At 45.3% G+C, this 24,603-nt stretch overlaps 1 protein-coding gene across 4 annotated transcripts in view; it reads left to right on the top strand.

Annotated features, from left to right (window-relative positions):
* The first annotated feature begins 396 nt into the window (after positions 1 to 396).
* The window catches only part of EHF (ETS homologous factor), a 43,919-nt gene continuing 19,712 nt past the window's right edge, over positions 397 to 24,603 (top strand). Inside the window, exons 1-2 of one of the 4 annotated variants that reach the window (XM_027562685.1) lie at positions 397 to 600; positions 22,580 to 22,679. In XM_027562685.1, coding sequence (XP_027418486.1) covers positions 22,583 to 22,679 — 97 coding nt within the window. In that variant the 5' untranslated portion in view covers positions 397 to 600; positions 22,580 to 22,582. Of the gene's footprint in view, positions 601 to 1,322; positions 1,388 to 9,873; positions 10,099 to 22,579; positions 22,680 to 24,603 lie in introns of those variants that run through there. The other 3 variants (XM_027562683.1, XM_027562682.1, XM_027562684.1) reach the window with 3 other exon arrangements.

The raw sequence follows: 24,603 nt of genomic DNA, 5'->3' as shown, positions 1-24,603 counted from the left end.
AGAGTGGACTGAACACAAATTAGTATATGAAGACAGAGGTTTAAGAGAGCCCCTGAATCCCCTATACCACCATCTCCTCCAGATTTGAGCTTCTGCTCACATCGCATTTACATTCTCCCCTCCTGGTGGTGTCTTTGGGGAGCAAGCCTGGTGTTTTTCACCTGAAACACCCTTTAAGCTGAAAAGAACAGTCACCACCAAATCAATTCCTCATCCATTAACAGGTTGTCTCTCTGTTCTCGAGACACAGGCATAACCTGGTTAGACCTGTTTTGTTTGAACACTAACGTGTGAGTTGGCCAAATGCAAATGAGCAAATGTTTGTAATCCTTTATTTTATTTTTTTAAAGGGCCCGGCAGCCAATCAGAAGAGGGGGAAGTGACTTAGGGAATTCCCGGTTGGTGGCTTATTGCTTAACATCCTACAAAATGATTTAAAATTATTGTCATGTGCATTGATCTTCACTCTGATGAGGGCTCAGACGTGATAACACTCCCGGTTCCCTGTCCCCGTTCAAGCTGGCGTGAGTGCTTCTAGCAGTCTTCCCTCCATTCGCCACAGCTATTGGATTTCCCACCCAGAATCTTTAGGTAGATGAGGTAAGTCCTTACTTTTAAACCTTCTTTGGAGTCTGGAATTTAAATACCTGAGTGGAAAGAGAAACCTGCCTTGAATCAGACAGAGGTAAATAAGAGACTCCCGGAGGCAGCTGGCAGGAAGTGAACGTGCCTCAGCTCTGTTCACCTCCCTGGGTCGTCTTAGGATTTGATTTTGGAGGGCGGCAGGCTGATTTTGAGTGCTATCTGAACTCCCTGCATGGAGTCTGGGCTTCCAATCACTGAATTTAAAAGTCCCCTGGTTTCCCTCTCTTTTTGTGACAAAGCCATTTCCCTGGATTGAATTGTGAAATTCTGAAAGCTGGGACAGGTTCTTCTCAGTGACGAACTGGTTGGCTAAATTGCTGTTGGGGCTCAGAACACACATTCTCATTTTCTAGAGATGTCTTCTGTTGGTGATTTTCCTGACTCATTCTATTAGTTGTAGGCAAAGGCAGATTCATCTTCAGTATATTCTGGTGTTGGAAAATGGCTGGAAACAGGCAAAGGTGTATGCACTCAAATTAGAAAAAGTGTTCAGGCAGCGTGGGTAGGCAAGGGTATTGGGGAGCGTGGCACACCTCTGTCCAGAAAACAATAACAATTTTGGCAAAGAGTTTTGCCATATCATAAGGGGACAGACCAGCCCTTTGTTCCATGACGGGACACTGTGACCAGACAGGCAGACGTGAGTCAGCGGCACCAAATGTCTTCTAAGACAGGGGTTCTTTTGATTTTGTTTGGTCACAATGGAGAAGTATTGGCCTCCATGTGGATAGAACTGGAAACGGTGGGTAGACCATCTTTTTGTTGGTAATGGCGATGCCGATTCAGAAAGTGACATTTTCACCATCTGTCTTTGGCAAGATTTAGCATATTGCTGGGATGGTGGGCGCATGATCTTGTTACAATGAAGCGTAAGCTGCTGGGCCTAAGTTCACAGGTGTCTCGTGACACTGACCTTAATAACAGGGATAAAGGGAGTGAATGTTTGGACTGGAGAACTTTTCAATGGAATGTCTAGTTCAGGAGTTTGTTCTGTAGGCATGATTGTGAGGATGTGTTTAGATAGAGCTTTTCATTGCATAAAAGTGTAGTTGGGGCTCATGAGTGGCCATGTGCTAATTCCACTGAAGTCAAGGGAAGAGTTGATTTCCAACAGGAGAGATGAAGTTGTGTTATTAGGAAGAATTTTAGGGGTAAGGGATACTACCAGGAAAGGCTCTTAAGAGATTTTAAGAATGATTTTATGTAGCCCTATAAAAGTGAATAATCTTTAATTCTAAAAAAAAGGAGAATGACTTTAAAAGCTGCATTTGGATTTTGTAGAAGGCTGCATTTAATCTTCTTTTTGAGGACTTGAGTCCAAAGACTATGAAATAACTCATCAGATTCATCTTTTTATAACCTGAAATTGTGTAGGATTACATTATTTCTGCACCATCACTAATGGCTTATGTGGACAGACTTTAAAAAACAGTGGAACATGAAATGAAGGTCGTTTGAAAATGTGTGATCACATTTGAAAGAATAATAAATATAATGGAGATAATCCTCCATATTTCCAAACTATTTTATAGAGGCACTTTAGAAGAAAGAAACATTGAGGGAACAACTGTGCTTTCAGTTCTCGTGCGTTACTGTTCAAGATGGTGGCATTATTTGGAAACTTTTTAGGGTGATTGTGGGGAGTGTGATGCCTTAGATCCAGGCCTTGTACATATGAAAAATCTCAAATTCAATTATATTTTTTCTTTTGAGTTAAAAAGCATCTATTTGTTAAATTCAAACAATGCCTTTTTGATTTTTTTTTTTGCTTTTTTAAAAAAAATATACTGTGAGTGCCCCCAGATGGAAATGCCTTGGGTCTTTCTGGACCTCTGAGAAGTCTTGTGTTCACACTCATGATTCCACATTTGTGCTCCCTTTAACTCACTAACTTTATGCAGATCCTCTTTCAGTACCTTTTTGATGATTTCAAAGGCCGAGACAAAATGGAAACTGAGAGGCTAAACTATTTACTCAACTGCATTCAGTTAGCTAACCAGAAACTAGAAGGGACTCATATCAGGTCCTAGGCCAGAATGTGAGAGCTGTGGGTCAAAGTTCACTTCTAGGAAGTAGAATTTAGTGTTGTGGATTCTTGTAAGGTTTTATTTCTTCCTTATCCCACCTACTCCCCACCCCTAAATTAAGGTTAGCCCTGAATTGTGTTCTTTAGACCATCTTGCTTTTTGAAAACTCAGTGTAGGAACCCTGTTTAATGTTCAAGCATTAAGCCCAGTCGCAGAGGTTTACATGAATCATTCCAAAGTGGTTCAGTCTTTGCCTCGCTTCCTGCAGTTAGAGTCCTCCCGAAGTGCTTTGGAACAGATGGGATTTTCAAAGACCTCTGGGAGATGGGTGGGGTGGATACTGAGAACGCCGTGGTAGAAACTGCTAACACAGTTGAGAAGCAATGCCACGGTTTGGAGGAATCAAATACAAAGTCGGAACGTGATTTTCGGTGATAACCTTTTTCTGCCGTTTCAGACCATTTCTCTTGTTAAGATCCCTCTCTGGTAGAATTGAAGTGACAATCATTTCTGTTGTGGGTGAGGCCCCAGTTGGGAGGCTTCAGCTCCATGCAGCTTTGGTGTTGGGGACCTGGCTTCTCACCCTGGTTGTGTTACCGGGTAACCGACCGTGCTGAGGTCTTAGCCGGGGTGAGGCACGCCAGCAGTGCGCGGCGGGTGGTCGTCTGAAGACTTAGGCAGGACGGCAGCCCTGTCATGTTGGGGTTCTCTTAAATCTGTTGCACAATCACTGAAGCGACAGGGAAGATAATAAACTTTATTTAATATGCTCTTATCTAATTTTTCATAATAGGATTTTAAATCATATGATTTGTTTTGAGGAGCAGCAATTGTGCTCTTATTAGATATGTGTGACTATTATGTTTATTTAAATCAGACAGGGCTTTAGAGCCCCAGGCTATTAAGCTGTGCAGGAAATACGGTGCAGTGAGGGAGACTGGGTCATGTTCAGATGGAACGTATATTCAAGCCAAGTGGCTTTGACGTCAGGAAGCTAAGATGTGCCAGAGTAGAAGTTTTCATGGATCCCTCAGAGTTATTTGATTAAAGAATTATTGGACTTCAGAAGGAAAAAAAAAATGTCTTTACGAATTCTCCTTGAAGAATTCCAGACTCATGTTTTTGAGTGATGGGAGCACAGGGTAGACAAGGCAGGGTGTAGGACAGTCCCGGACTGGCAGTGAGGAGACCTGGTTTTTGTAGTCCCAGCAAAACTATGTGCCCATAGCAACACACACCACCTCTCTGGGCTTTTGATCCCTCATTTTGAAACCTGATCATCCTGAAGATACACTTCGGTCCTCAGAACCTGGTGACTGGGGAAAGCTAGCTACGTCTAGAGGTCAGCAGGTTTAACTTGAGGCTGTGAAAGCTGAGAATGGGATGAGAGATGCCCTCCTAAGGATGAGACAGGAAAGAAGACCAGTCGGAACTCTTAAATGGCTTCCTTGGGGTCTTCAGAATTTTGGCCCAGGGATATGCCTGGTGGAGGTACTGCAGACGGATACTGGGCGACTTTCCTAGGGGTGCTTGAGTCAGTTCCCATGACAATATCCCGTCTTTATCAATTGTCTCATTTATCCGGAGTCAGTGTGAGTATAGAAGCAGATGCAGCTGACTGTTTTGTGACCACTGGAAGCCGCTGGTGTACCCGGGTAGGCACTCTAATGCCCTCTTCTGTAAAACCCCAAAGCAGCTGGCTGAAAGGTGGATATTCAGGCCCCCATGGAGGCCACTCAGACTGTGTGGTGCTGGTCAGCTCACTTGACTGATTGTCCATGAATTACTGGGTAGATTGGATGGGTGTGGGCTCACCTCCTACAGAGGAAGACCTGAGGGGTCATCAGAAGAGGAACATGGCTGGCCCAGCCACTGAGCAGCCCACCTGGAGAGTCCAGTCTTTACAGAGGCCCTCGGCCTGAGTCTGGAAAAATCAGAGCTTGTAATAGAGTCAAGCAGGATGGCCCATTTAAAGAGGATCCCAGGGCTTTAATTGGCCTTGTTTTAAAAGAGATACCCTGTAAAATACTCCTTTGAAAATTGATTTCACTAGCACCTAACCACATTCTGTCTTTGGTCTGTTTTACGGGGCTGAGCCCCTTGTTCTGGTTCATTGGATTCATATTATGTCTTCTCTTCCAATTTTCCCCAACACCCTGGCCCTAAGAGTTTCCTTCCTGTCCTTTTTCAGCAGCATCTTCGTTATTATTAAGGGTATCTGTCTATTTTAAATATGACCAGCATTTTAAACATGCTTCATACATTCCAAACATGCCTCTGATGAAAACCAAGTCCCAAATCAAAAGGAGCCAACAGGCCTACTATAATATTTTGATTACTGGACTATTCGACTACCGCACGAACCCCACTATTATAATAACTACTTATTTTTACTTTTGTAGGTCCTTGTCCAGATGCACACTTTTTTTTTTTTGATGTTGTGATTGTGGTGAGTTTAAAAGTTCCTATTTAGCCACGTACCCCTCACTCTGTATCATAGTCACCACACAAATGGCCCTGGGGGTTAGGGCTTTATGGGCGTGATTGTGGGGAATTTAGAAGTTCCTCTTCAGCCACATACCCCTCACTCTATGTCATAGACACCACATAAAGGGCCTCTGGGGCTAGACCTTTATTGGTCCCATTGTGGATCTGAGAAATTTCAGCTCACCTGCCATCCCTTTCTTGACCTGATGCAGACTTCTTCCCAAAGTCTATCAAGTTTCTGTTGGAATATGAAAGAGGTCTTCTATTTCTAAATATGACAATGGGACTTGGAGCATATGACTGTCCCAAAGGGATTTTTGGGGGATCCCTTTGAGGAACCTTTAAAAAAATTCTCTCATAAGGACTAATGATATATTCTATTGGAGGAGGTAAGTGGGGCCTGAAAGGTGAAGATTACGTCAGCCTGTCTCCATGGGTATCTACTGACAAGACTTGTTTTCTTCGCAGCTGGACTTGAGATTTGGCCTCAATTCAGCCTCTGCCTCAATCATGTCCACTGAGAAAATCAGAGGACACCTAGCTTACATTTCTAACGCCCTTGACCAGAGGCTGTGGCTTGAGGAACATGGGTGAAATGCAGACTTTGGCTGCTTCTGTCTCTCAAGAGGCAGGAGGCTCTGGGTTTTTGTTGCCTGGAAGCAGTTGGAATGTGGTAGAAAGAACACGAGGTTAAAGTTAGAACACCTGGGTTCACATTCGACTCTGTCACTGAGCAGCTGAATGACACTGGATGAATTATCTAAGCTCCAGAATATAAGTTTCCTCACCTGGAAAATGGGGGTAATAACATCTGCACAGGCTGTTATAAGGATTAAATTAGACAAAGAATCTGAAAGCATCCGGACCCATGCTTGTGAGTAAACAATTAGTAATTGTGGAATGAGTTGGAGGATCAGTCCTCAACCTGGGTGTTTTCAGTGAGTCTCTCTTGAGAAGGAGTGGCTGGATAATTCTGGGATTTTGTTTGTCAAAATGATCGACGTTGGCTCTGTGCTGTGACCTTGGGGAAGAAAGGCAGCGGGGTTTTCAGTGGGGAAGGTGGGCAGCAAGGAGGTAGGATGAGCTCTGTGGAGGGGGGTCTCTTAGTGGAGCCTTGTATTGAGCTGGCTGCAAACCACCACCCACGGGAGCCTCAAGGAAGACTTGGGATAGGTACATAGCACGTTTTTTTTTTATTCTGTCTTGATGTCTGGCATGTAGAGGCCTCCAGAAGAAACTGATCTCCTTCCCGGCAGTCCACATGACTAGTCACAACTTTATATATGTTGCCCACCCCTTAAATTCTTGAGAGTCTCCAGATACCTACTGGCCACGGCAGTTAAGGCATTAATTACTCTGGGTATTCTAGAGGCTTTGAAAAAAATTCCTACTTATTTTGGCAAGGCAGTATGGGATCTACCTCCTGTAAATTGTTCAAATGAGGCTTCTGGCCATGTAGAGGTGGTAGCTAGAGGCTCTTTGAATTAAACAAGCAGCCCTTGCTACAAAAACAGGAAAGGTTTCTAACCCGGGATCCAAGGATCTCTTAGTGTCCATGGGAGAAATCAGAGGCTTTGTGGACTTGGATGTGAAAACAAATAAAATTTTTACTTTCAGTAATTTAAAATTTAATATTCAATGTGAATTCGATTCAATTTCAGTACGAGTGTGGCATACTAAACTCTTCAGTAGCAATAGCTGTAACTGATTATCATGCAGAGAAATTACAGATATTTTTATATCACATTGCACTTGCTACAGATGTCTTAAAATATCAATATTCATCACTACTTTGATGTCATGGAAGTTGTTGAACCTGCACTAGCTATTCTTGCTTAATGTACTAAGAAAGAAGCTTAGTACATTAGTACACTATCGCTAACTCAATGGGCATGAGTTTCGGCGAACTCCGGGAGACGGTGAAGGGCAGGGAAGCCTGGAGTGCGGCAGTCCATCAGGTTGCAAAGAGTCAGACACGACTGAGTGACTGAACAACAGCAGAGAAGCACATATATTTTTATGTTATCACACATTTATTTCTAAAAGTATTTTGAAAATTGTATTTCAATATAAACTTCCTTTCTAATCTTAGTATTTTACTTTGTCATTTCAAAAGTGTTATTTTGAGGAGTCCATAATCCTCAGTGGACTGCAAGATGGGTGCACAGTATAAAGAGAAGGCTAAGAGTCCCTAACTTATAGCACTCTCTCACACACGACTGATGAACAGCAGTAGCTAATAAATAGTTTCTATCAGAGTGGGGTGTGTTTTCTTCCCACCCATCGTTCTTGTCTATGGATAGCTTTGGAGTTGTCAAAGGACCCTGGCATCATGAAGATAATAACAATAATAATAATCATGCTAATAATAGCTAACCTTTGTTGAGTGCTGCCGTAAGCCAGGTGCTATTACAGGCATGTTCCATGTCATATTTTGCTTGATTCTCCTAACTCCTTTAGGAGCTTTAGACAGCAAAGTGTCTCCCTGCCTTCCATGATGAAAGAGCAAGGGCATGGATAAAGGCAAGAGTTGGGACTGACCCCTGGGACAGGGCTGGGGTCAGCGAAATACAGCCACCTCGGTCATACAGGATCCAACACCTAGAAAGCACCTGTGCTTGGCTTAGCACTCTGTTTTTGCTGTCTTGAAGTTCTTAACACATTTGGGACAAGGGGCTCTGGATTTTCCTTTTGCACTGAGTCCTGCCAGTCACGTAGCTGGATATGATGAAATTATTCAAATGTGTGACAACTCCTGATGCTGGGACTCTGCAGGGAGAACCCCGGCTCCTCCTTATCATGCTCATCTAGCTGACCTTGGCTGTTTTGATTTGATCATTTTGAGTGTCAGAGATGTCCACTGAAGCAAGGGGAGGAATACCTGAATAATCAGCTGGAAGGGATTTGATCCCTGGGAAAACCTTTCTGATTGGAAGTCGCTTGCCTTGCTGAGGAGTATTTTCATGTGTTACTTTCCAGAGGGCTTACTTTACAGGTCAGGGAGCTAGAGGAAGCAGAATGAAGTGTGTTCTGGAAGGGAAAATGAGATCTGGTATGCCTAGAGTCTATAGGTCTTGCAGCGAGTCTCTAGAAAGGAATACGACTTTTTGTTTATGGTTGTTTAATGATTGTCTGTACAAAGAGAAAACCCTACTTCTTCTAAAGAGGAGATGCTCTAACAACATGAGAAAATTCATGTATTATTTGTTTCTTAAGTTGCAAAGATGATGCTGGAATGAGTCTAGTGAAGTCCTATCTGTTTTATGGCTATGTTTTTACAAACAGTTGCAGGGTCATGGGTATGATGGAGGTCGGGGAGAACTTTCCTAGACTTCTCAGAGGGATGGAATGCAGGCTCCCAGAGCCCTCCCCTCATTGGCATGATGTCCATAACACAGTGGGTCTGACATCAGGACTCGTGTGTGATGGCTTAGTCGTCAGATGCTTTTCCAAAGGAGGCCTAATTTCCCTTTAATTTTTCAATTTCCTTGTGATTATTACTGCTCTTTTATCATGGCTAATAAGTCTGAGGTGACTTCAAGCAGCCAAACCCAATCGTTGAGTCAATCTGGGGCTTTCAACTGGAAGCCAGGCTGAAGTTTTGACAGATGGGTTTGGGTGGACATGAACGGGTGTTTCTGTAGCATCCACACAGATGCACACTAAAATAACTTTAACTAAGGGCACAAGGATGCTTAGTATGCTTCACGCTCACATTTGGGGAACAAAAAATTATACAGCTGTACTTAAAGGAGCTCAGTTTCAAAAATAAAATGTGCAATCCTAAAAGACAATCACCTTGTCTTTGGAAATACAAGAGTCCATTTTCAAAGCTACGAAAAGTTATATGGCACTCCCTCCACACCCCAATGCATTTGTTATTATACATCCAACCATTTACTAGCTTTGTGTCTTTGAGTAAGTTACTCAAGTTCTCTGTGCCTCCTTTTCTGTAAAAATGGAGATAATATTAGTATCCACGTCTGGGGTTTTTGCAAGGAGTGAATGAGACAATTCCTGTAAAGCCTAGCTCAATGCCTAGCGCATCATAAACACTCAATAAATATAAACTGTCATCCTTGTCATAATTTTGACTGCTGTTTTGTAATTATATGATCTGGAGATCCCAAACTGGTGGCTGTTGATCTTTCCCTGATTGGGGCATTTCAGTCTTTCTCTGGGAAGAAACTTTAATCTCGACCTGGTCAAATCCATTGTCCCAGTCCATCCCAACCCTCCCTGGCTCCGATTCCAGCCTCTTAACCTCCCTCCACCCTTCCCGCATTCCTGCGTCCTGGGTCTTATTTATTTTTCAGTCAACTGAGGGTGTTGTTAAATCTTTTATTTTTCTGGCTGCCCAATTTGGTTCCGAGGCAGTCCACTCCCTGCCCTGCTCATGACAAGAATGCTTGGGAATGCTCAGCCAGCCGTATCCCTCCTCTGTCAGAACACCCTGTTCTTAACGCTCCTTGAGAAGAGGCGTTTCGGAGGCTTCCCCCCACTGCTGTGACCTCCCCTCCCCATTAAGCCAATGGTGTGGTGATAATGAAAGCCCAGTGGCTGAGAGAAAGCTGCGGGGAGGTGGTAATCTTGGGGAACATCACGCATTGCCCGCATGTCCCAGGTTTTCTGCTCAAGGCTTAAAAAAGAGATATTAAGAGGCTTCACCTGACAGTGTGTGTTGAAGTCTGGGTGATGATGCCACCGCTTAATTAGTGTTGTCATGATCTCCCTTTGAGTGATTTATTTAGCTCTTTGTAGCCCTTTCTGGCTTGAGCACATCATGTGATATTGACAAACTGTTGGGAAATGAGAGCGCGGTGATGCTTGAATTAACGCGGGCATCATACAGTGAACATCTTAGGTCCTTTCGACAGGACACCTGGGATCTCAAGTCACTTGGCAGGACATGAGTGAGTCTACACAGCTTGCCTTGGAGGTAGGTATGGCTAACCTCCTTTCCCCATTGGGAAAGCTACGGTCCAGGGACTGGGGGTTTTCAAATTATGCTCATCGCCCAGGGCTGGATGAAAGAAGCCTTTGGGAGAGCCACGCTGAGTTTCTGCTCAGGGAGGTAACCCAGAGACCACACCTACTCCCCGAACTTACTGACTTTCGGAAATCAACCATTTGGAAGAGTGTGGTTTGGGTTATGATCATACCCTGGCAGCCCCTTCTCTGGCCTTGTTAATCTGATTCAGGATCTTAACCTGGGCTGGCTGGAGGCTGGCCATGTCATTCTACAGATCTCAGATACCCCTCAGCGCCCTCGTAGAACCAGCCAATGGAAAAGTACAGTGTCTTCTGGCTCCTGGGCCCTGCCAGCTCTGGCTGGTCTCTTCGATACCACCTTTTCTTCTTAGGGAGTGGGAGGACAGCATTCAAACTGAAAGCGCAGGTTTTTCTTTGGTTTTTATAGGAAAAACAAATTGGCATGAATGCTCTGTCAAACCAGCTCAGGCTGTTTGGGCAGATGCCTTTCTTTGCTTTTTTCTGTTTATTTTCCAACAAATCAATGCTTAACTGCGTTGTTATTGGAGCAGAGCAACAGGTGCAAAAAAATAACTCTGCTGCCAACTCAAATGAAAAGGTAGGGCTTATACCCTCTGGGAGGTATTCAGAAGATAACAGAAGCCCCTGCCAGCAACTGAATTAACAGCTCTGTTTACGGTGGGTTTTATGTTAACCTGCCCCTAACCCTCTGACACATAAACACACTATTGTCTCAGGGAGAGACATGCAGCCATCCAGACAACCAGCTGCTTTATTCTGTCCTGCGTGGAGATTGGTTTTGGCTGAGGCTGCTTTGTGAAACTCATGGCTGCCAACTCCAGGTCTTGGTGAGGGTTTCCCATGAAGGCAAGGGCTTGGGGTTGTTGGAGAAAGGAGGACCAGTCCTGGTTTTCCTTTTTTAATTAATTAATTAATTAATTAATTTTTGATTGGATGATAATTGATTTACAATGTTGTATTGGTTTCTGCTGTACAAAGAAGTGAACCAGTTGTATGTAGACATATATTCCCGCCCTCTTGAGCCTCCCTCCCAATCCCCCGTCCCTCCCATCTAGGTCATCACAAGGCATCAAAGCTGTTTATTTTACACACAGTAGTATATGCGTATGTCAACGCTACTCTCTCAATTTGTTCTATCTTCTCCTTCCTCCACTGTGTCCACAAGTCTCTTCTCTACATCTGCATCTCTATTCTTGCCCTAACCCTGTTTTTTAAGGGAGTTGAAGTTCTTTCCAAGCTTGGTCATTTCCAAATGCCAAAGCAGGTCACCTGGCTCTCCCTGCTCTTGTTCTACTGTAACCCCAGCAGGAGATGGCCAATGAGGCCAGATGACCTTGGAAAAAGCTATTACATCATTTTCAGAAGTGGTGACCTTACTGGACAGTCCAACTGAGCAGGGCAGCTTCTGTGTTTTGTTCACTGTTATGCCCCCAGCACCTAGCACAGTGCCAACGTTTAGTAGCTCATCAATGAATATCTATTAATTGGAAGGGATCAATATACTAGCAGGGCAAACATTTCTTGATGATTGTTTCTCTCCATTGAAGGCTAAGATACCAGGTTTCTTTGGTATGAGGTCTAAAAGCCAGGGTGGTTAAGTAATCTTTGGAAGAGCTGTGGTGGGGGTGGGATGGAATAAGGGGTGACTCAGCCAGCTATGAAATCCCCTTGATGAAAACAATCATTACAAAAGTCCTCCACAATGCTGTGTTCTGAGGACTTTGTTTGGCCTTCACAGACTCATACTTGTTAAGTTGCGGAGCACTGTTGCATTGAACATGGTGGTACTGGATGTTAGGAACTGCTGTACTTCAAGTTAGGCAATAAGACAGGGAGAGAATCTCCACAGATGAACTGAAGCTTGAGTTCTTCGGATTGAAATGTATTGCCTCTGACTTTACGAGGACTTCCTGGTGTTTATGGATGTTTATTTTAGGGCCAATATCTGCTGGAGTTCGTTATCTTGTTTTGGGAACTTGAAAAAACTCAAGTAGATGAGTCTTTAACCAGAAGCTCTTAATGGCAAGGGTGCTTAAGGATTGGTGAAGGTGGGGTCTTAAAAGCATAGATTCTGATTCACAGGTCTGGGTGGGACCTCAGGAAACTCCTAGTTTAACTTCTTCTTCGGTGCTGATGATACAAGTGGCCCATAGACCAGTCATGTGGCCTCTTCAGCCAAGTAGGAAAATAAGCATTGTAAACGGAATCTCCCAGTTTCCATACCTACGCCTTTCCAAAGCCCTACGGAGACCTCGGTTGTAAAAGTAGGCTGCGTTTTTTTTGTTTGTTTGTTTGTTTTTGCTTTTATTTTTTGCTATGTGTTGCTTATGGCTACTTTGTTTTAGAAGAGAGATCAAGGATTGGTCAGGAGAGAAATACTGAGGTTCAGGGTGGTAGGGTATACGGTGAATTTTTTACTACATTGCCGAACAGAGGTCCAGAATGACTGTCCTGGACGCAGCATGGTTCCTCCTTCAGCTGCTGATAGAGAGGGAAAGGGGAGGCCCTTTCTGCTGCCATTGTAGGAAAACTATGCCACACTCATGTCAAGTAAGAGCAAGAATAAAAACTCTCAGGGCTTCTCTCAGAGGTCAGGGTAGACTTTCTTCTGACCCTGACTCCATTACAAGTTTTCTTTTCATTTCAATCCTACATGAGTGCAACAGAGATTTTGATTTAAAGATCCACGGTGTCAATAGATTTATAGGGGTCAGTGGATAGTCTTTGGAGGGCCTTTTGCACAAAATATGTGCAAAGCTTGGTGTGAGTGTGAAGTCTGGGGAGGAGAGAACCATAGTTTCTCTTGAGGTCTGAAAAGACTCCGTGACATTCATGTTTCAAAGCTTGCTCTATTTTTAGTTTGTCATAGCTGAACACGATTGATAAAGGCCTCTGAGGTCATGTAAGGGAATCTTGTTTTTTGATCAATTTTGGTTCCTGTCTCCTGTCAGTGTCTGTTTCTTGTCTGAACTGTCACTGAGACTGATAAAAATCAGCATAAGATGTGTATTTTCAACTGGCTTATAGTTAGTAAAGTGTATCTGTAATGAATCAACTCTCGGGCTCCCACTATGGCATCATTGCTCATGTAGACACTTGAAAGCCCAGGAATAATGCTTCTGATGTTGCCCCTGGGAACATGAAATGTCTGTCTTGAAACACATTATGAGGGCATGAAATTACCTGTGATGTAATCCTGAGAGGATCAAATACATTCCCCAAGCTTGATTCATATTTTGATTCATTTGGAAAACATGAATTATCATCTTTGTTACATTCAGTTAGATTTCACACGTACTTGAATTTTCTTTTCTCCTCACTGGGAGTAGTTCTCTTGAAATGGCAGTCATATTGAAACAGGAAGTCAGTAAGCTATTGCAACATCCTTCGGGCAAATGCTGTGAATTCACCTGCTGGTAACTTTGATTAAGGATCAAGAATGGTCTGGATAGTGCTGTCATTGCAAAAGTGATTATTTAAAATGCCTAATTGCTCCTTGGGCTTGAGGAGTAAAAATACCCACATGAGACAGTATTCTGAGGCAGTTTGGGGATGATGTGGTTGAATGAATCAAGGATCTGGGAAGAAGGCAGATTGTGGCTTTGACTCTCAGTCCCCTAGGGCTGGGAGCAGGGAATGCAAGCGAAGCCCTGCTTATGATCTGCTCTGTGGCCCTGGTGGCTTCCAGTGTATCTTCACCCTCCCAACAGAAGAAAACACTACTTTTTGAACTAATTCAGTTCTAATCCAGATGAAGCACAAAGCACTGTGGATTGGTTTATTTCTAAAATATAAACTAAAAATTGTTTTATTGAATCATACAAGGAATATTCATATGTGTATGCAAATATATTCATGTATTTGCATGTATAGATTAATATATTTGCTTGAATATATAAATACTCCTTTTATGATGCCTGGGTTTGATCCCTCGATCGGGGAAGATACCCTGGAGGAGGGTACAGCAACCCACTCCAGTATACTTGCCTGGAGGATCCTAGGGACAGAGGAGCCTGGCGGGCTACACTCCATAGGATCACAAAGAGTTGGACACAACTGAAGCAACTTAGCACACATAAATCTATTTTAATGGCTAAAAGAGTATATCATAGATAAAACTGGCCCTAAATATTCCTACCTGAATATACTGTAGGTATGGAAAAATGATAACGGACTTCTCCCCTTTATTCTAAAAAGAATTCTTAAATATATTGAGAAGAGAGATGACTTCAGGTTGCTCTGGCAAAAAAGAAACATGTTTCAATCAGGGTCCCTACATGATTGAATGGACGCAGAGAACTTTGAAATCCAGGAGAAACTGGTAAAGGTGTGAGGCCCCAGGTGGCACAGGGAGAATGCTGTGACGATGTATAGGATGGGGCTGGGGCTGAGGATGAGCTGAGGGCATCTTCCTCTGTGGCAAAGCACCCCATCTCAGCAGAAAGTGCCCAGGGTTTGTTGCTAGACACTCAGAGTTTGAATTCTCTGCTAGTTTCAGTTCTTTCAAAACTGTGTGAGCTTGAACAAGTGACACAACCTCTTGGAGCCGCAGATGAACCATCTGCTAAATGACATAATGCCTTACAGAGCAGTTGTGAGTATTGACTGAGATAATGGATTTAAAACTATGAGAAAAGAGGCAGCACATTTTAAATGTTCAATAAGCCCTAGCTACTATAGTATATAGCTACTATTAGTAGTAGCAGTACAGCACTTGGTCTTAGGTCTCAGTAGCCCCACCACAGAGCAAAAGGCACACCTTGCTCCAGATGAGCGAGCCCAAGCTGGGCTGTGTCTGTCTCTGCCGGCAGGTCCTCTCTGTGTGTTTAAGAGAGACCAGTGGAGCAGGGCTTGGCCTTGTTAGGAGTCCTGAGGCTGGGCAGAGCCTCCTGGGCTCTGGAAGGCCTGGCTCAGGTCCTTTGCCAAAGTTCCAAGGGCACCTCCTTCTGCTCACTTTTCTGTCCTTAACACGTCAAATCCCAGACCCCTTTTTTCTAGTAATTGATCAATTCGTGTGCTAAGGGACCCTGTAGGATAGAGATCCGCAGGCTGTCTTCCGCCAGGAGCTCCCATCTTAGACAGGCTGCTCGTCTGTGCACCCGCAAACCAGCCATGGTGTGTAGGAGCAAAATGCTGGGGCACTAACCCAGGGCCTACAGAGGTGTGCCCTCCCACTGCTGCTGGCAGCCTCAGGCAGCGTGTGTCTGGTGGCACGAAGGGGAGGAGGAAGTGGGTGGAGGGGCAGAGCACGGCTTCTGTGAGCAGAGGCTCAGAGATGCTGTCCATCGCTCAGCCTAATGGCGTGTCACCCAGCAGAGCAGGATGGGGCTGGGGAGCCCGAGTCCAGCCCTAGGCTAGAGTGTGCCAGCTCACTGGGACTGCTGAACATAATGTAGATGGTAGAAATTAGAAGCCTTGCTTGAAATTAACTTAACCCTCAATTTTCACCTTGGAGACTCAATGAAATAATAAGTCACAACACAACAAATAAAAGATAATAATAATTAGGGACTTCCCTCGTGGCTCAGATGGTCAAGAATCTGCCTGCAATTCAGGAGACTTGGGTTCAATCCCTGGGTCGGGGAGATCCCCTGGAGAAGGGAATGGCAATCTACTCCAGTATTCTTGCCTGGAGAATTCCATGGACAGAGGAGCCTGGCGGGCTACAGTCCATGGGGTTGCAAAGAGTCAGACACGACTGAGCGACTGACACTTATTAGCTTGTATTCACCAAGTACTTAATACGTGTATTATGATATGTGTAATATGTACCAAGCATTCTACTGGTATCACTTCATTTTGTCTTTCAACAACCATTTTCATATCATCCCCATTCTATCAATGAGGAAACTGAGACCCAAAGAAGTTGAATCACTTGTCCAAGTTGGCCTGGTTGGCAAAACCAGGCATTGAACCATGGCCATTTGACTGCATAGCCTGGTGCTTCCCACCATTGTACCATCCTGCCTCTGAAGAGTCTCCCTCAACCTTAAGAATATTGCCCAAGCCAACCAACACAGTTCAGAGAGAAGCTTCTGGGCAGACCCCATGGTGACAGCTAACATTTCCTGACATATTGTGTGAGAATTTTACAAACATTCTCATTTGATCCACACATCAACTCCATTTCTCCCACTTTTCATCATGGGGGAAAGTGAAACTTTAAACAGGATGGTACTTCCCCAGGGTCAACACAGCCTGCCAAGGAGCAGAATCAAGACTTCAATCCTCACCATCTGAGTCACCATGAGAACTGCCCTCCAGAAGCATAGCAACATTGGGCTGGGTTTGAAGCTCCTCACACCTTGAGTGTGTCCTTTCAACCCAGATGTTAATGAGATTCTGTCTCTGTGGCTGGTCTCACCCACTCCCATTTGAGCTGCTGCTGCTGCTAAGTCACTTCAGTTGTGTCTGACTCTGTGCGACCCCATAGTCGGCAACCCACCAGGCTGTCCTGTCCCTAGGATTTTCCAGGCAAGAACACTGGAGTGGATTGCCATTTCCTTCTCCAATGAATGAAAGTGAAAAGTGAAAGTGAAGTCGCTCAGTCGTGTCCGACTCCCAGCAACCCCATGGACTGCAGCCTACCAGGCTCCTCCATCCATGGAATTTTCCAGGCAAGAGTACTGGAGTGGGGTGCCATTGCCTTCTGAGTAACAGTTAAAATGTGAGACTCTTAAACTTTAGGGTCAGGCTAGGTGTTCTGCTGGCCCCCTCCCCAATCCATTGCTCTTCCCTGTGCATGGTGGTCAAGCTGGTGCTGGAAGGGAATCCACCCTTGAGGAAGGTCTGGTAGGGTGGGTACAGACGTACTGGGATGTCTCTATATGTGGGTGGCCCAGAAGTAGTCTGAGTCTGTAGCAACTTAGGGCCCTGTGGGTGCTTGTGTTTAATCCCAAGGGGCCCCTTAACCAAGTGGGGAATAAAGAGTGATTCTGGCCACCCCAGCACAGCACAGTGCCGCCTCTCTGCCAAATTGAATTTGGATTGGCCAAACCCTAGTGGCCCAGGGAGTTGCTGCCTAGGATAGAAGAGTGTCCGACTGCAAGGCTGGCACGAGGGACCATCTGCTGTCATTGATTGGATCCCACCCATGGTTCCTCCTCTTGAAATAAAGAGCAGACTTCTGTCATCCAAAGTGTCAGTCTTAGAATTGTGGTGCAAAGGGTGACATGTGGAGGAATCAGTGAAGAGAATGCAGATGGAAAAACCTTGTATATCTCAGTGCATTTCGATATTTCAGTTTGAATTAAAACTTACTTTTTTCTTTTTTTGATGGGCATTTTTCAATACCCCAAGTAACAATTTATGCTGTGTTCCCAGAATACATACTATGTGAGAATAGACAAAGGGGGGTCCAATAGTCAGTGCGTTTTCATAAACTTCCACCTGGGAGGCACTTACCGCGTATGGGTATGATGAGGCATTGTGCCAGGGGCCCCATGGTCCTGAATCTCCTTCAGTCCTCCAGCAAGCCTAGGTGGCAGTTTCCCAGGACAGGATATAGCAGCTCAGAAAGGCTAGTCCAAAGTCGCCACACCAGCAAGAGCAAAATCTGAGCTGTTGTTTCCACAGGCTCTGATTTGATGGGTGCTCATGACTAGGCGTGATCTGGCTCCGGGGCTTTTTTCCCAGGGTTGGTGCATGAATGCTGCTAGAATCTAGTGGGAAGAGGCTAGGGATACAGCTAGGCATCCTGTAGTGTGCGAGATAGCCCTCCCAGCAAGTACCATCCTGGACCAAAATGCCAGTCACGCCAAGGCTGAGAAACTACTTTTCACCCTAGAATTCTCTCTCTAGCTTGAAATGGGGTGAAGCGGATCCTTTTCCAGCTTGCTTTTAGCTCAAAGGGTGGAACTGTTTTTCCTTAGGCTCTGAATTTACTGCTTCCAATCTTGGAAGAAGTAAAATGTGTTAGAGAAATATCTTGAAAACTGATGTTTAAGAAAAGGAAAAGAAACATTTTGAAAGAGCGTGTGTGCTGGTACTGTACACTGTCCTGTGCTTAGTAGCTCAGTTGTGTCCCACTCTTTGTGACCCCATGGACACTAGCCCACCAGGCTCCTCTGTCCATGGGATTCTCCAGGCAAGAATACTGGAGTGAGTTGCCATGCTGTTCTCCAGGGAATCTTCCTGACTCAGGGATTGAACCCAGGCCTCCCACATTGCAGGTGGATTCTTTACCATCTGAGCCACCAGGGAAGCCCAGGGATCTTTAACTTCATAGCATTACTTATCCTTCCAAATAGCCCTTAAGCTTGGAGGACATCCACGGTCCCCTGACTCCCTCTTTGGAATCAGTAAAGATGTTGAGCTCGGAAGGAGTAACACACTCAAGGTCACATAGCTCAAATACAAAGATGGGGGGTCTGGGTTCCAACCTAGCCCTCAAAGTCTCCAAAGTCTCAACCTCCCATAATTGATACTTTTTTTTTAAAGAAAATAATAAAAGTTATGCTGAAGGTAAAGTAAAAAGATTAACGAGAAGCATTCTGCTGCTGCTGCTAAGTCACTTCAGTCGTGTCCGACTTTGTGCGACCCCATAGACGGCAGCCCACCAGGCTCCCCCGTCCCTGGGATTCTCCAGGCAAGAACACTGGAGTGGGTTGCCATTTCCTTCTCCAATGAGAAGCATTAAATACTTCTAAATTAAAAGGATTGCTTTTCATACTCCATCAGGTAATCACCTGGGCTTCCCTGGTAGCTCGGCTGGTAAAGAATCTGCCTGAGATGCAGGAGAACCCAGTTCAATTCCTGGGTCAGGAAGTTTCCCTGGAGAAGGGATAGGCTACCCACTCCAGTATTCTTGGGCTTCCCTGGTGGCTCAGACAGTAAAGGATCCACGTGAACTGTGGGAGACCTGGGTTTGATCCCTGGGTTGGGAATTCCGAGCCGCTGGAGGAGGGCATGACAACCCACTCCAGTATTCTTACCTGGATCCCATGGACAGAGGAGCCTGGCAGACTACAGTCCACGGGTCACAAAAAGTTGGATACACAACTGAGCAACTAAGCACAGCAGAAGGTAATCACCATGTACCATGGAAAATCTACATTTGTATATGGGAGTGTGGGTGAGTTGGTTATGATAATGCTTTTTCTTTCTTTCTTTCTTTTTTTTTTTTTTACCATTCTCAAGGCACATTTATTATCTATTATCTCATTTGATCTTCTCAACAATCTTGTGAGGCTGTTGGGGGGCAAATGTCCTTATTTCACACTTGAAAAGCTGGTTCTCCAAGGGATTAGAACTTGGTGAAAGGCCTTCAGCCGTGCTGGCCCCAGGGGCCTTCCGTGCCCACCCTGAGGGCATGGTCCCTGCCGCCCCAAGCTGGGTTGAGAACACTGACCTTCTCTCCTCAGCAGCCTGGGTGAGCTCAGTGAACTCTGACTCACTAAGGAATAAGCCACATAAACTCTTTTATGGGTGCTAACCATTTACTGGGCCCCGTAAAAAAGGGCCCCTCGTTGTGCTGGCTGCTTTCCCTTGGAAAGGGGGTGCCAGCAGGGAGTGCGCTCAGCCTCCTGGGGGCCCAGATGGCAATGGGGCAGCTGTGACCTTGTAATCCTCAGGACTTCTCTCTGGCTGAGAGTAGTTCTGGATGCCTCATGGTGAGGAATGATGTCCGCCTGGAGGATTGGGGCTTGTGGGGCATTTAGTCATAAGAGGAAGTCTGGCCCATGTGTTCCCGCGACATTTATTGAATTCTTAGTACCTGCTGAGCTTTCTGTGTGCACAAGCTCATTTGATGCCCACAGCCCTTTGAGTTTGGGTTGTTCCCATTTTACAAGCGGGGAAAGTGAGGATCAGAAAGATTCAGGTTGGACAGACTTGAACTTGTTTCAAGGTCACCCACGGGGAACAGGAGAACTAGGATCTGAGCCCACCTCTCCCCAACTCCAAAGCTGGGTGCTCGGTCCTCACCCTACTCTTCCTTCTAGATTTTGGGGAATTGGTGAAGAGAAGCCCTGAGCCAGCCGGCTGAGGAAGTAGGTCATAGTTGGCCCCAGCAGATCTGACTTCCACTGAAATAGCCACTTTGAAACAGCCCTGCAGGCAAACCCTTGTGAAAGAATTTCAGGGAAGCCTCCCCTGCACACCCAACCCTACCCCCAGCCTGGAGGGCACACGGACTGGGTTCTGAGCTTCAGCCCTTTCAGGGTTAAACAGTAACCTTTCTACTGCTTGTAGTTGAGCAAATGCTGGCAAGGAACAAGCCTAGCCTTGAGCAAACAGGAGCTGGTGCCATGCCCTCTCCCTCTCCCAGCCAACCCTCTGGGGACCTGGAAGATTTCTTTTGCCTTCAAGTCCCCCATCTGATTTCTTAGCTTAGGGCTATTGCTCTAGAAAGCTCAATGGGAAAAGAAAAGAAAGTTTGACTTGGGTTGGTTTTCTCTGAGAGTGAGAATCCAAGACATTTCTGGAAATGAACTTCAAAAGCAATTTACTAGCTCTTCAATTTCTGCCCGGGGAAACTGAGGCCCACGGTTACTTCTGGTTCAGGTAGTCCATAGGCATAGTGCCCCTCCTCATCATAACATACCTGCTATGCAGTTATGTCCTATTTGGTGCCAAGTGCTCGAGGTATGGAGACTAACTTAAGCCCCAACCAATACATACGGTGGGTACAATGGTCTGTATTTTACATAAAAGGAAACAGGTTCAGAGAGGCTAATAACTTGTTTGACTTAGTACAAACCAGCTAAGAACTTAGCTGGTATTAAGTGGTGGAACTTGGGATAAACTCCAGCTCTTTCTGATGTCGAAACTCATCTCTATGGCATCACCTCATAAAACTCAGCTCTGCTACCTCTCCTCCTGGTGGTCTGTTACAGAGCTCATCATTGCCACCCCATCTTGCCCTCTCCTACCTTCTACTCAGGCTGGATTCAGGCCTAATTATTTGCCGAACAACCAGGATGATGATGTTAATGATCATCATAAATGTTTCTGTTTAGCCTAATTCAACTCTTAATCACTGCTCTACTCCCTGTTCCTAGAACTGTGCCCAACCCATTGCAAGGCTAATAAATATCTGTTGAATGAATGAATACATGAATGAATTTTTATGTCTTTTCCAGACCCCTTTTCTCCCCTCTTAAGCCCTACATTGACCTAAAAGAGCAGTAGTTAAATTAGAGGAAGGGGTTTTGAGAGAGTGGAATGGCTCTGGTTGGGCAATTTCCATCCTGGGGATGTTGGTGACACATGAAGATGCAAGTTTTCACCCAAACAGGCAGAGAATTTTCCATGATCTTCTACTGTAATTCTAGCTTCTCCCCAGTCCAACATTTAGAAAGAGCAAGTTACCCTTAGAGGTCCCGGGTAAGGCTCAGTCACCTTCTGGAAACAGGCTGTTTATCCTTTGAATGACTGAATGCACTTCTGAGGCTTTGAGTCTGGCATGAGGGTAAGAACATTGTAAGTGCTGGAGGACCGAGGTGAATATTTCTAAAACATAAAATTTTCATACAGTTCAAAAAAATCCAAAAACAGGCTCACTGAAGAAAGGCTCTTCTCCTTGATCCTTTACTGAGAAAATGAGCCTCATACTGAGAAAGTCCCGTTCAGGTCAGCTGTGAAGCCTGCAGTATCCTCCAGGTGGATGGCATCATCGACTCAATGGACATGAGTTTGAGCAAACTCCGGGAGATGGTGAAGGACAGGGAGGCCTGGTATGCTGCAGTCTGTGGCGTTGCAGAGAGTCAGATATTGACTGAGGGTGACAACTAAAAGGAAAGGGAATGTGAGGATGAACTTTTTACCGAGAAGGAAGGGTCAGTGTCTTGTTGGAGAAACCCGTTGATTTATAACCTTATCACAGAGCTAAGTGCTTGAAAAGCTCTAGGTCAAATATGGCTGAGGTCCCCCGAGACCAGCCCATCTCTTGGCAGATATCCTCACCGAGGAAATTTACTGGATGCTGAGGTGTGGGCTGCTCAGGTGTGTCAGAACTCGTACATGTCTGATTTCAAGTCAGGGTTCCCACACAGGTGCTGGGTCTGTTCTGCTACCCATTTGGGATTTTACCGAATGGCAATTCCACTTTAAACAAAATCTCTCTGACATTTTCACTTTTGTAAAAAAAAAAAAAAAGTTGGCCGCTAGCCAGACTCACCCGGTGAGCAGGTATTACATTTCCTCCTGTTTCATTCCCGATCAGAGATTATTCATTTATGAATGGGTGGCTGTAAAAACTTGCCTCATGCATATGAAAATTGAACCTGGAAATTTTTAATTGCCAGTCAGTTTTGCTTTTGCTGAAAGGGCTGTGGCAACATGCTTGGCAGGCAGTGGACGGGAGGACACGTTCTTTCTTCCTTCCTAAATTTGCTCTATGATCCATACTCTGAAATGACGTTTGTCCCAGAGGCACTGACGGAACGGCCTTTTTGATCCCCTTACAGATCATGATTCTGGAAGGAAGTGGTGTAATGAATCTCAACCCCAGCAACAATCTTCTCCACCAGCAGCCGACCTGGACAGACAGCTACTCCACGTGCAATGGTAAGGGAGCTACGCATGTCCCTCCTCATGCAGCTTCTTCCAGCTTCTTCCTTTGCTCTGATTAGACTTCATTCCCCAACTTCATGAAGTATACAGGGGGTGTGGGAGCCAGGAGGCCTGTGGGAAATACAGGGGATGTGGGAGCTGGGGGGACTGGAGAAAACTCTTCAAGCAGGAGATCCCCACAGGTCCTCGGAGCCCCAGCCAGAAGCCCACTCGAGATATTCCATGGTTTCCTCTCAATATTCAAAGTTCCAGGTTGGCAAGCTGACAGAGAGGGTGAGAGAAGAGCTACCCCAAAGTAAGGCCATTTGAATAGTGCTGGCTGGGATATGAAGATGGATAGGAGAGAAAACTCTGTGTGTGTGTGTTTGTGTGTGTGTCTATGTGTCACGTAGAAGCATGGACATTAAGGAGAAGAGAGTTAGAGCAGCTTCATCCTTCTGTTTCATCTTCCAGTGACTTCCCTCTGTAAGGGGCGGGTAGATTTGTTAGGAGACCATGTGCCTGCCTGTGGCGCTTTAATCTAAGATTGGTGGATTAGAAGAGGGAGGGCTTAGTCTGGCGCCTACAGAGGGTGGATCCAGCCCATGGCTTACTGTAGAAGCCAGGCTGAATACAGTGGTTGCTAATCAGCGCCGTGCACCTCGTTGTGAAGGCAGTCAGCTGGGGCAAACTCCTTTGCGCTGAACCACAGTGGGCCTTCTCCCACCTGCTGCTCTTGCTTCCCTTGAACCACATGGAAGTGGCTCTTGGTGAACAATGTCTGGGAGGCAGGAGTGGGATGCTAATGCAAGGGTTGCATTCTCCAAGAAGCAGCCCATTCCTGGGCAGCTTCACCTTTCAATTTGGAATCCCCAGACACACAGCGTGGAAAACAGGAAGGGGAGACCTTCTCTTATTTGATCATTTATCCTCCTGAACTGCTGTCTTTTCTGGGCATGAGCTTCCCTGTGGGGACCTTGAAGGATAATTCTAAACAGGGAACAGTTCTTCAGGGTGGAAAGTCTTTTGCATCCCAAGCCCTTGGACTCTCCATTATGGCAGCATTCCTCTTGTTTGCTGCGCAGGGTGTAGAATCCATTCATCACTGTTACATTCTCACTTCCAGAAGCTCCTGGTCTTGATTGATGGGACTGGGGAGACCAGTTGAATGCCAGAGAGGAGCTGAACTCATAGGCTTTTCAATGCTTCTCCCCAAACTTCTGGAGGCTACTGGGGAGTCTGCTCCATTCAACTTCAGACAAAATTCTCTGGTTCTGCCAAGTTCTAATAGGCTGCACTATCAGGAACCCTCCTCTCTTCTGAATCATGTGACATTGAAAGAAGAAAGTACTGTGGGCCTGGTGTGGGGTTATTGAGAGTTGTTGTCTCTTGTTTGCAAACTCAGAGTTGCACAATTAGCAAAACAATTAATTTAAAAATAAAAGAACAGAGACTTGGGGGAGCTGCACAAAATATAGCCCACTCTTCAACAGCTGTATTGGTTGGTGAGACACCAAAAAAAAAGTGGGAGAAATGAGAGACATCCCATTTAGGCTCAGTCTGTTAGTATATTTGGGAATATTTCTATGTATTTAAATTTGGGGACTAGATTCCTCCAATCCTTATAGCTTCCCCCTTCACTGTTGGCTTCCCCTTTAGGACACCAGCTGAGGGTTCAGGCCTGCTTTTGTGTGGTTATGAGATATGAGGCGTATGGCACCTAATGTGAGCGGCAGGTATGACCCAGGACAGTATCTCTGTGGCCACGTCATCTTGACCTCCTGCTCTCAGCAATCCTTAAGTCTGCGAGCAGTGGATGAAGTCCAAGAGGGTGAGCAAAAACGGGAGTGGGTTGGAAGCATTCACCCTTCAGCTTCTCTTCTGGGAGTGTTGAGGGCCAGGCTGTGGGTATTATGGGGGATCAGACCTTTTGGAGCTC

This window comes from Bos indicus x Bos taurus, chromosome 15 (assembly GCF_003369695.1).
Source record: "Bos indicus x Bos taurus breed Angus x Brahman F1 hybrid chromosome 15, Bos_hybrid_MaternalHap_v2.0, whole genome shotgun sequence".
NCBI classification, from domain to species: domain Eukaryota; kingdom Metazoa; phylum Chordata; class Mammalia; order Artiodactyla; family Bovidae; genus Bos; species Bos indicus x Bos taurus.
The sequence above is the reverse complement of the archived record's forward strand: the minus strand, read 5'-3'. Positions and strand labels throughout refer to the sequence as shown.